Genomic DNA, 12365 nt, shown 5'->3' on the forward strand with positions numbered 1-12365 from the left:
CAGGACCGTGGTGGGCGGCACAATGAAAAATAACACACAATGTGTGTTAGTATAGGGACGACACATTTATATAGATCAGTGGTCCAGGGTCGTTGTTGAGCCCTTGCAGCATTTAATCAATATTTTGATTAAAGTCGGTGAATAAATGTATTATATATTGTTAATTTGTAATGCAATATCCAATATTTATTGTATATGTAGAAATAAAAAATAATTAATTATTAACTTTTTTATTGGCCTTATCATAATGATTACGTTAGCCAGCTACCAGCTGCAATATTTTTGCATACCAACTATATATTACAATGGAACTTGCCAAATGTTTATACTATGAGATATTTTTAGCTGGAGGAGACTATAAACTTAAGCCCGGTAACGTTACACACCAAAAGATAATCGGGCTGTATTTGAGCCTCTTTTCCCCTTACAAAAATCCTAGGTAAAATCCCAGATCGTCTTCGTGGTTAAACCGATGATCTTATCAGATTTTCATGTGAGTTAACTGAGCGTTTGGATCTGCTCGGAAGCACGTTCTGGTGTGGGCATATCAACTTTTACCGTTTAAACCGTTTAAACACTCACCTGAGGTTGTAGTACTACTATCCAGCCACAGTGCGCTGGTACTGTATCTGCGTGAATGCGCGCGCTGCTGCTTTCTCGTGCACTCGTGCAGTAGTTCGGTTACCGCACGGCCTTCATGCTGTTACCACACAGATATCATAGCGACAGGATTTTCCTTCTTTGAAGCACAAATGGCCTCCGGAGTCGAAAGAGCAGAGCCTGGAGACAGCGACCAGGACGAAGAAGATGTTTATGAAGTGGAGAGGATTATTGACATGAAAGTAGAGGAGGTGAGTGAGTGTGTGGCTAGCTCTATTGATGCCATCTTGTTAGCGACCTAGCATGTAGCATCACAATCCCTAGTAAATAGGATATGTAGATGCTAAATGAACAGGAAAAAAGCAGGAAATATAGTTGATTGTGAAATTTCACTTTTTATTCTCTGTAAAATATGAACCTCCTTCATTGCTGAGAGAAGTCTTTGTAACTTTTTGTTGATTAGCTCCCCGCCAGGTCTGAACCATGATCAGGCAGATGGGAGTCAAAATCACTTTCAAGCGTGTTGTGTTCTTGTTGTGTACATAGCATGAACGTGCAACTCATATAAACTGCACATTTAAACACGGGGTTGAATGTAATCTCCCTCGCGAGAATGCTGACCACAACAACTTGCTTAATATCTGGAGGAAAACATTGTTGACATTGTTCATTCTGTGAACGGGTCACGTTAAGTTAATACTATTTGCCGGTTCTTTAAATCATATGCATCTAAGTTTTATTCTCGTGGTGGTTTCCACACATCTCAAATAACACATTATCAATGAATGTCACACAGTATCTAAAGCAAAGGGAGATTGTAATACGCAGGCTTCATATCTGAGAAGTGACCAGTCCAAGTCCACGTTAAAATCTATTAAACACACGCGCTGCTTCATGCATGATCGTTCTAACAGGAATGACTAACAATGATTCAGCATTTTATATATATTCACAGTGATAAAAACTTGCAAATTGCTTGTTTATAAGTAAAGATCAATCACTCGGTCATTTAGGTTATCTTGAAGTGTTGTAACATGCGCTGAACAGTGTGACTTTACTAGACACTATTGAACCATTTGAGGCAGGTCTTTGGACTGAAGCTGTATGTTTTGGAGGGGAAAGGTGGGGTTAAGACCTGTTTCTAGCTTATGTTTACTTGTCTCTAGATGCTTCATTCAGAGGTCTCTTGGGCTCTGATAAAAAGTGTGTATGTGGGCTATCAAATTACAGCCTACTGACATCAGCATCATGTATACGGATACTGGGTTGCACGAGCAGATGTGAAATGCTGAATGAATGTATTTTGGGAGTCTGTCCTACTTAGAAAGGTGGACTGCTTTCTCCAACTGTGACAGAGAGTGCTGGTTTGCTTCAGTTTATTTTTTGAGGCTCAATTCAGCTGTGCCTAATTGACAAATATAAACATAGGTATGAGTGTGGATGTCTGTAAATCCTGCATGTCATTGGTTCTCCAAGGACAGGCGTAATGTAGAAACAAGAGGTTTGCTACAAAGGAAAATGTAAGGAGAAATTGGTTCAGACTTCAGAGCAGAGAAATTTCTTAAAAACAATCAAAAAGGGCTAATGATTGAAGAATATAATGGATGGATAGCTATCCTGTTTTAATAGATTATCCTATTATTACAGCTTTACTCTGTTGCAGCTGAAGCTGCAAGTGGTTGAGATCAATAAGCTTTTGTTAAGTGTATTAAAGAGGTCAGTGTTTAGAGGACAGATAACTCGGAGAGCATGTAAAATCCAGTAGTTTAAAACTCTGTGTCCCTTGAACTTGAATCAGGACTGCAAGAGTCAATGCTGGATCAGTGACGTTTAAGGTCTGAGCGTGTTTGTGTATAAAAAGATTTATCTTGTGTTTGAAAATGCTAAATATTGACTAGATGTGGGGAATATGTATGTTTGTTTGTTTGTAAATGATGGGTTTCATCCAGTCCGCTTCTACAGGGCTAACACAGGTACCAAGTACCACATCAGAGTTTCAGTGACCTTTATATATGCATTTTTTTTCACATAAGGTATCAAGCGTATTAACTGCGCGTTCACACCAGACACGAAAGAGGTGGCAAAAACGTGCTATTCATGCATAGTTGGACCCTTGAACATTTCGAGTTTACTCGTGAAATTCTAGTCATTCGAGACATTTACAAGTACATTCGCGTCATGGGAGGGGCTTATATGGCTCCAATTGAGTAAACTTACCAGGTTGTTCGAACTCCTCACTCACTCACTTTCTTCCTTTTAATTCCTGTAAAAGTACGAAGATTATCCTCCATTGTTGTTTTGTTTTTCTGCCTCCGTTCGCTTCCTGTAATCATGTCACTGCTAGAGCAAGCTCCTGATTGGTTAATGCAGCACGAAAATCTGCCAAAGTTCAGAAACTTGTGCAGAAACTCCATTTGTGCCACAGAAGAACTACCATTATAAATGCTATTCCAGGAAATGTCTATAAGAATATTTATATCGCTGCTGTTCAAATTGTTTCAGGTACTTTCATGATAATAAAGAATATTTTGAATGATTTAGTTTAATGAGTGTTGCTTTTTTAAATAGATTTTACAATTTTATATTGATGAAGACTTCCCACTGACCAAAACGCCATAGTACATGCACGAGCTGTGCATGAAACACCGAATCGCAGCATTGCGATTCAGAATCAATTTCAGAAGTAATTTTAAAGGGAAACCCTATTAATCGATCTGATTTGAATAGGTCACATTAGTCCGATACCCAATCCAGCAAATAAGGTCTGGGTTATCCCTTTTGAAAATTGTAATATTGCAGATGTGCACATTGCAATATGCATTTCGCAATAATTTGCAAGTACTGAATGATTTTAATACATCAAAAGATTGTGTATAGTCAAAGTTTTAGCAAAGAGACTGGCACACAAATATTAGTGCTTGCCTGTGTAAAGATGTGTAAATGATGATCAACGACCAGAAAGGATGTAAAACATGTTTTTTTAATCATTTTTAATTGTAAAATATTTTAATAAAGTTTAAAATGATTGAACAAACACAAATCTGTATTGTACCACATATCGTCCAATTTAGCAAGTAATTGCATGTCACATTTTTCTTCAATATCGTGCACTCTAATGTAAAGTCAAATTCTTAAATTAAATATAAAGAGTTTAAAGAGGTATGGCTATTAATAATGAATATTAAATCAACTTTAAATACAAAAGTAGCAGTAAATTACCTATTTATCACAAGATTTATGTATAATATATTTTAAAAAAATGTAAAAAGATCACATTTATTATTATTTTCCTTGATATTTTATAGCTCTTTATGGTCTCTATTAAGTGTCAAGTTTTAAAGTTGTATTCTTCATATTTTTGATAATATAAAAACATACATATATAACATTATTTCTGACACTATGACACCGAAAATGCTTTCATTGAGAAACGTTTGCTTCTGTCTCCACATCGGTTTGATGTTATCAGAGAGAACTCCATTCATATTGACTGCAACATGAGATACTCCATAATGGCTGTGAGCCAGTAACAACCATCCTGAGATCAACTGACAGCCTGTGCTTACTAGACTACTTAGACAGTCGTGTTTCTAACCCTTGTTTACATAAATACAGTAATTAACCATTTCTTACTGTTGTTAGTTCCTCTAGCAAAGAGGCAGTTGTACAGGAAACTAGCACTCTATTCAAATCTTTACCACTCCAAATATGTGTGATTTGTTTCAGACAGAAATCATACAGTATAACAATCAAGAATGTTTTTGGAGTTTTGCTTGACAGTTTTCGGAAGCCAGTAGTTAAAATGTCTTGTGAAAGAGGAGAGCGCTCGCACCACATCCAGTCTGTCAATTCCGATTAAGATGTATTATTTGGCTTTGATCTCCTGCTATTATTAATCCCCCAGATTAAATCGCAGGAAATATGAAGCACAGGGAATCGGTTGTGTTTGTTACTTAGCAACACAGTAGATAATGAACTTCCCCTTTGAAACCTGTGGGGCTTGGGATGTGTTTGCTGAGCATTAATAACTACCTTAATACCTCTTATAATCATCTCACTTCCTGTACAACATGTACAGCACTAGTAATAATTTGAGGTGGGCATCTCACATCACAAGCATACATGGTTTACATTTACTTATTTACAGTTATGCATTTAGCAGACACTTTTATTCAAAGCCACTTATAGTGCATTCAATCTATACATTTCCGTTATCAGCATGTGATCTTGGGATCAAACCCATGACCTTAGGCATTAACAATACAAACCAACCCATTGATAGATAATAGTTTGTTACGTCTAATTTTATATTTGCAGTGAACTAACCCAAATAAATGAACAAGTACGGGTTAACAGATAGACCACTTACTTATTGTTAATTACAGAAACCTGGCAAGAAGTGTAGCATTACTGAGTGTTTAAAGGGATAGTTCGGCAAAAAATTATATTAAACCCATGATTTACTAAACATCAAGCCATCCGAGATGCATATGTCCATCATTTTTCAGATGACCACATTTTCGTTATTTTAGAAAATGTCCTAGATCTTTCCATTTATAAAGTTATGGGGTCCACTTCCTTCAAGTCCAAAAAGTGTGCATCCCTCATTCACAAAAGTAATCCAGACAGGTCCAAAGGGATAAACAAAGGCTTTCTGAGTAATCCGTGTGGTTTTGTCCCAGAAATATCCATATTTACACGAAAATAACTAGTTTCCGGTAACGCCACCATCTTAGTCGCGTCTGCACTCCGGATAGAGGATCAGTGTATTGTACACCCTTTTCTTAGTGATGTATGACAAATGCGGAGGGCAAGGGCACAGAGCAGCAGAAAAGAACCCTCCGCAAACTGTGTACAGTTTCATCTGAATGCGAAGGCGTCTTAAGATCGCGGCATTGCCCTCAGAAGGCCTTTTTTATCCCCCTGGAGCCATTTGGATTACTTGTGTGAAGAATGGGTGCACATTTTTGGACTTGGAGGTGGATCGCATATCTTTACATTTTATAAACTAAAAGATCTAGGACATTTTCTAAAATAACTGAAAATGTGTTCCTCTGAAAAATGATGGACATATGCATCTCAGACTGCTTGATGGTGAGTAAATCATGTGTTTAATTTTTGGCCGAACTGTCCCTTTAAACCTGTCTGTTTTGACAATTTACCATTACTGCTTTTAGAGATTGACAATCAATTTTGACCCATATGTTTAAGGGAGAGGTGCTGTATCGGGTACGATGGAAGAACTATTCGTCGGACGACGACACCTGGGAGCCCGAGGCACACTTGGATGACTGCAGGGAAGTGCTGCTGGCCTACAAGAGGAATTTAGCTGAGATTAAGCTTAAGAAAGAAGCTGGCATGGTGAGAATCTTCAGATTTATTCTGATTCATTCTCAAGGTTGTTGTAGTTTTGAATTTTATCTTAAATTTGTCATTTTAAGCATTTATAGCTATGCTATTCTACTCTCATGATACTTATTTAATTAACAGTATTTCATTTAACTTTAATTAATTTGGTCTGTTGTGACTTATTTTCTCTTACGTCAAGAAGCTGCCTACAAAGAGTGATTTGTTTGATGCTGAATCTGAAAGTGAGTGCGAAAAAGACAAACCCATAGAATCACCCACAAAGAAGAAGAAGAAAAAGAAGAAAGTAGAGGAATCTGAAGATGAGTTGCCAGTGAAAGAAAAGAAGAAGAAAAAGAAAAAATGGAGGGAGGACAAACCTCTGCCAGCTCCCGAGTCTGATGAAGAGGAGGAGAGAAGAGATCCCTCCCCCACACCTCCTAAAAAAGAGCAGAAGAAGAGACTCATTGATTCTGATGAAGATGACACCCCAGTTTCTATTAAGAAACCAAAAAAAGATGAAGGAAAGTCAAAGAAAGACTTTTTAGAGGATCACAAGAAAAAGAAAATCAAGTCAAAAAAGGAGATTGAGTCCTCGGATGATGAAAGTGACAAGAGCGATGTGCCCTCTGAGTCCTACACGGATGATACAACAAACACAGAACCCCGCAGCGAATCCTCCAAAACCATGACGGCCAAGGCCGTGGACAAACCTGCTCGAAGTGAGAGTGGGGGCGATTCCAAGCACCTCAAGCAGAAAAAGGGGAAGTCTGATACTAAGCTGCAAGGTTTTAAAGACCTGGTTCAGGAAAAAAAAGCTAAGAAAGCAGAGCTTTCGGTGGCCACAATCAAAGAGAGTGGTTTAAACAAGCTTAAGAGTTTAACGAGTGGCAAGGGTACGAGCAAGTCTTCTCGCAGTGAGGAGGAGCCAGACTCCAGTGACACGGGCGCGACTACATCAACACCCAAAACAAAGGTCAAAAGCAAAAGTCAGGAAGCTGCCCCGCCTCCTCAAAGGCTGTCATCTGCATCTTCTTCCTCTTCTTCTTCCACATCATCAACAGCCCCCTCTAAGCCCAAAGAGGAGGAGCCAAAGGAGGAAGGTGGGGAGAAGGGAGGTTCCTCAACCAACCTGTTTGAAAAGTTCCTGTTGAATTGTGAGGCGAAAGATCGTGCACCAAGGAGACCAGGAGAACAGAACAAGAGCACTGCACCCAAGGTACACGTCTCTAGGTTCAATGAAAGCTATTATCTGATGCATATTTCTTATAATCTTGTTTTATAATGTTTTTTATTCACTTTATAAAAACTTGATCTACAGGCTTCAGGGAAAAATGACAAGAAAACAAAAGTGTCAAAGCAATCTCCTGCACGGAAACCAGAATCAGAGAAGTCTGAGAAGGGAAAAGAGGGTGAGAAGTTTGTTGTTTGGGCAGGCAAATACTATTATACATTGCTAAAACTTTTTCATTGTCTTTTTTGTTAGAGTACCTGATGTTAATGCCATAATTGTTCTCCCTCCCTTCCAGTACCACGACCCGGTCAGAGTCCCGTCCCTATGGAGACAGATGAGAAAGGGGCGCCCGAGTCAGAGAGAATTGACAAATCAGATGAGCCGCCTCCCAAGTCAAAGGAGGAATTACTACGGGAACAGAGAGAGGAAGAGCAAAGGAGAAGGAAAGAAAAGATGGAAGAAGAGGAAAGAAGGAGAAAAGAACGGATTGAAGAAGAGGAAAGGAGAAAGAAGGAAAAGATAGAGGAAGCCCAGCGGGAAAGGAAAGCACGGTTGGAGGAGGCACAGAGACTTGCAGAGGAAGCCCGGCAAGAACGTCTGGAACGGAAGACCATGGCTGAGCCAATTGCATCTCCTGATTCCACAGAAGACTCCAGATGGAAAGACAAGAGAAGGAGAAGAAGGGAAGACAGTGAATCACGGGTCTTCACAGCATGCGATGACAATCAGGACTCTCAGGAGCCCACGGAACGCTCGGACAAAACTCCTGGTTTGTACTTATAACTTCAACGGTGCCTTCCGGAGTTACTTTCACATTTGAATGCTCTAGCTTGGCAAAGATCAGTCTTATGTTACATGCATATGATGTGTTTTTGGCTTATACAACGGCAGTAACCCTATGTGTCTCTCTGTGACAGACCGAGCGCCACCTTCTCTTAATCTCGGGGTGGAGCTGAAGTTAGACTGGATGACACTGGAGGACTTTCAAAAACACTTGAATGGAGAAGACGAGAATCTCTCTCCCTTAGCCTTAACTTCCTGTGAGTAATACACACACTCCTTAATTCTTTGGCTTAAATTTTCTAAATCATCAGTTACTAGAGACACATTTTCATTACCATGTTTTCATTTCCTTCTCCCTTTCTCCCTTTTTAATCTTCTCACATTCAGCTGAGCTGCGAGAAGCAGTGAAAAATGGGAATTACCTGGCTGTAAAACGTGCACTTAGTTCCAAGGAGGAATACAGTCTGGACCAGGAGGTATGCTTGCTCTGTTGTTTTTTGCACTCAATCTGTATTTGTACACTAAAAGAAGTCTATAAAAAAGCCCCATGAGACAAAATAGGTCATGGTGCAGTTCCCCTCTGTTAACCAGCATTGCTGATTATAGAAGTTACATTTCTGTACATGTTTTGGTTCTGTGTGGGAAGAGGAGGTCATGTGAATGTCTTTAAATCTGTATGTGCTGCCACCTGCAGGATTCAAGCGGTATGTCCTTAATGCTGCTGGCTGCTGCTGGCGGTCAGGATGACATCCTCCGGCTGCTCATTAAGAAAGGTGTGAAGGTCAATGCCAGGCAGAAAAACGGCACTACAGCCCTGATGCATGCTGCAGAAAAGGTACTAAACATCACTGCTGTATATGGTTACCATGCTGTGCATTGGGTGGTGAACTATGGTAGATGCGTTACAATAATGCAAGCACTTTTCATAGCGCATGCGTTTGCGTACAAACCCACTACATCCTCCTTAATAATATACCCTGTTTGGTGCAGAACTTCTTGACCACTGTGGCCATTCTCCTCGAGGCAGGAGCTTCAGTAAATGCCCAAACACTAGGTGGAGAGACGGCACTTATGAAGGTAAGAGCAAAGATATAAAGGTTTTTGATTAAAAACTTGTACTGATTGTGAAAGAACAGCTCTGTGAACAAAAAGTGACCCAGAACCTCTATATTGTCATGTAGTTTTTCGTAGGAGTTATACGTTTCTTTTGTTGTTCTTCGTAGGCATGTAAGAGGGGCAATGCAGATATTGTGCGCCTCCTGCTGGAATATGGGGCTGACTGCAACATCATGTCTAAACACAAGAGCACTGCCTCTTACTATGCCAAAGTTAGCAACAATGTGATCGTAAATGATCTCATTAAAGACCACATGCACACGTGAGTACTCTATTGCTGCATTATATTTAACGCATACATATATATATATATAATACTTCCAACGAGATTCCAAGATAATTATAAAAATAATACCTCACAGGTTGTCGACAGTGGCGGAGGAGACAATCAGAGCTTACTTTGAAACACGGCTGGCCCTGCTGGAACCTGTATTTCCTCTCGCTTGCCATAGACTCTGCGAAGGTCCAGACTTTTCACTGGAGTTTACCTATAAACCCCCACAACACACACCTGGGGAAGGTGGAGACAATATTTAGTTGTCCTTAATGAATGCAGTTTGGTATCATCATGGTTTATGTACTTAGTAAGTTTGTTCTCCATATGTTTTGTGTTTTAGGATCTGGCATTCTGCTTTTTATCTTCCATGCAAACTTTCTTAATGAGATCACGGCTAGACTGTGTGGGCCATGTAGTGTCCACGCTGTTGTTTTGAATGACAAGTTTCAACTGCCCATCTTTTTGGTAAGCCATTATTTCACAATCACAATTTGTTTGTTGTTTAAATTATTTGGTCTGCACATAGAAGAGTAGCAGTTTTTACACTTTGTGTGTTGTGCCCCCTGCAGGACAGCCATTTCATCTACTCCTTCAGTCCTGTTCAAGGAACCAACAAACTGTTCATCCGTCTGGCAGAGTCACCTACAGCTAAGGTAAGAAGTGGGCTTGTAACACATTACTCACAACCCACCTTTTTCCACTTAAATTCAAAAATTTGTTCCAAGTTGCTTGGGATTCATGTAATCATTGGTGTATATATGGTCTTAAGTGTTAAGCTTTTTAGTAGTCAACCAATGAAGTGTGAATAATTGGAATACTTGTTCTCATGTGTTTTATAATACCCTTGTGTATATCTTAGCATCAAGCAAGCTTTATCAATATTTTACCTTTTAGTAATCAGGGAATGTGCTTTTTTTCATTTCCAGGTCAAACTCCTCATTTGTGCATACCGAGTCCAGCTACAGTGAAGCCAGTGATGTAAATCCTTCCAGGACAGGGGTAACCGCAGGAGCCCCACCTCTCCAAGAACTGAGACTTTTCCTACACTTGTAAACCGATAGTGACAATTTAAGTTTAGAAATGGATCCGTTTTACTGTGTGGAAAGAAAAGACTGAAAGACTATAGTGCTAACAGGTCTATAACAATCTCAGTGTGACTTTAACTGATCTGTTAACTATTGCAAGTGTTTAACAAGTTTTTTAAGGTTTTCTGATTTTGTCCAGCACATTTTGAATTTCAGCTGCATCACACGTGAGGTCAGCATAAAATGTGACATTTGGGCGTGTATCTAAGGGTCATTTGTAAATCTTGTTTGTAAAGTGTTCTTTTATTTTTCCTTTTTAAATAGAATAATTTATCACCTTAGATTAACTCATTCTGTTTTAAGTTCTGTGTGTTTAACCAGACTACACGTTCGTCCAATGTGCTTATGTCTGCATTGCTTGTGCAGAATGAGTGAGTTGAATAAATGAATGAGAATGAATAAATGAATGAATGAATGAGCTAGTGGGTGGATGAATGAATGAGCAGTTTTTTTTTTTGGCCTCCCTGTTGCTTTGTTTGTGGGACCACGACACGACTGGACCTAAATGTGACTTTACATACAGAATAGGTTCTACAACAATCCCATCTTCCTTTTATCCTAAAAATAAGTACAAAGTGGTGTTAATACTAGATTGGAAAAAATTGAGTCCACTGTAGTGTTGGAAATGCATTAATGTATATGTTTAGGTTATAATTTTAAGGGCTTGTGTTTGTTTCCATTAAAACTACGATCCACACAGGTTAAATTTTTCCGAGTGGGGGTGATTTGTAAAACAAAGATTGTGGATAAGTAAGGAACATATGAGCCTTTTTCATCTTTGTAACATTGCTGAATAATTTTTTAAAGCAGATTTCACACAAGAGTTTAGTGACAAAACCTACATTTCCAGCATATAAGCCTATCTTCTTGTATTACTTACAGTTCATGAGTGTACTATTTACAAATTTATTTGACAAAAAATAGTTACATTCAGAATGTATAGTTGAGTTTATTTTGTTCGCTTAAGAAAGACCACAGATTGAACCATGGCAAATATTTTTTTTTCCATTCTACTGTTTTTCATTCTCTTTGTCCCTTCACTGTTTTATTGGTAAGAGAAAGACTGCTCATTGATTCAGTTCCTCTTTTGACTACGGTAAATAAACTGTACATATATTTCCATAACAATCAATAGTTTGTCTTCTCTCTTTTATTTGAACCCTAAAAGGACAATAACCAATACATTTTATTAGCACTTGAATAACGTGCTTCGCCCTGTGTAGACTTTAATATATTTACCACCAGTTTCACAGATAAGGCTTAAGGCTACTTCTAGACACATGTTGGAGCCATCTCAACAGAAAAAAACTTGCACTGACAAATCTTAAAATATGCCAGGGCTAATGATTTGTCTCAAGATACACACAAGTAAGTCTTTATCTAAAGAATGTTTATAAAAGATTTTAATTTAACTAGGGCCTAGTCCTGGCTTCAGCTAAGCCTAGTCTGTGAAACAGAGCCATAGTGTAACAATATAAGTAGAATCTTCCAAATGTGTTCTGATAAATTGACCCTAATGGTAAATTGTGATAGTTGTAGCCAAGTTGGCCTTTGGTATATAAGCCGATAAAGAAAGGTTAGATGGGGATATTTGGCAGGCACTTTAAATCCAAAGCATTTCATATTCCAATAATTGCAGGGAAATGGTCCATGGGTGTATTTCTTTCCTCATGAGTTAGAACAGGTCATTGGGATTACCAGCCAATGTCCAACCAGTTAGAAAAGCTTTATGGTCATTATCATATTCTCTTGATTCATGATTTTTTACAAACATCTGTCCAAAATAATACTTCCCTCTATTTAAAATGAGACTTAACCATTACAAATATCTTAAGTCATATTTCCTTGGACTAAACATATACTTATATTTATATCTTTTAAAAAACGGTACAGATCTCTGTACTGTCGTTGGTGACGTCATTGT

General features: G+C 38.6%; 1 protein-coding gene across 2 annotated transcripts; it reads left to right on the forward strand.

Annotated features, from left to right (window-relative positions):
• Positions 1 to 631: 631 nt before the first annotated feature.
• On the forward strand, positions 632 to 11569 carry mphosph8 (M-phase phosphoprotein 8). 2 transcript variants are annotated; one of them, XM_065248955.2, is made up of 14 exons: positions 632 to 851; positions 5812 to 5961; positions 6149 to 7165; positions 7268 to 7358; positions 7476 to 7949; positions 8098 to 8220; positions 8351 to 8439; positions 8658 to 8798; positions 8954 to 9040; positions 9187 to 9341; positions 9442 to 9599; positions 9697 to 9821; positions 9926 to 10009; positions 10283 to 11569. In XM_065248955.2, exons 1-14 carry the CDS (start codon positions 753 to 755, stop codon positions 10322 to 10324), a joined length of 2835 nt encoding a protein of 944 aa, XP_065105027.1. In that variant the 5' UTR covers positions 632 to 752; the 3' UTR covers positions 10325 to 11569. The 2 variants fall into 2 exon arrangements, with proteins under 2 accessions (XP_065105027.1, XP_065105028.1); XM_065248956.2 differs by having other exon boundaries at positions 633 to 851; positions 6152 to 7165.
• Positions 11570 to 12365: the final 796 nt, after the last annotated feature.

The sequence above is a fragment of the Paramisgurnus dabryanus genome, chromosome 15 (assembly GCF_030506205.2).
Source record: "Paramisgurnus dabryanus chromosome 15, PD_genome_1.1, whole genome shotgun sequence".
Classification (NCBI taxonomy): domain Eukaryota; kingdom Metazoa; phylum Chordata; class Actinopteri; order Cypriniformes; family Cobitidae; genus Paramisgurnus; species Paramisgurnus dabryanus.

Bases quoted from the DNA above. Each gene is read 5' to 3' on its own strand.
- mphosph8 (XM_065248955.2), top strand. From the start codon at position 753: ATGGCCTCCGGAGTCGAAAGAGCAGAGCCTGGAGACAGCGACCAGGAC. The intron at 7,359-7,475 runs GTGAGAAGTTTG...CCTCCCTTCCAG, and splicing joins GTCTGAGAAGGGAAAAGAGG to TACCACGACCCGGTCAGAGT. The intron at 10,010-10,282 runs GTAAGAAGTGGG...TTTCATTTCCAG, and splicing joins CAGAGTCACCTACAGCTAAG to GTCAAACTCCTCATTTGTGC.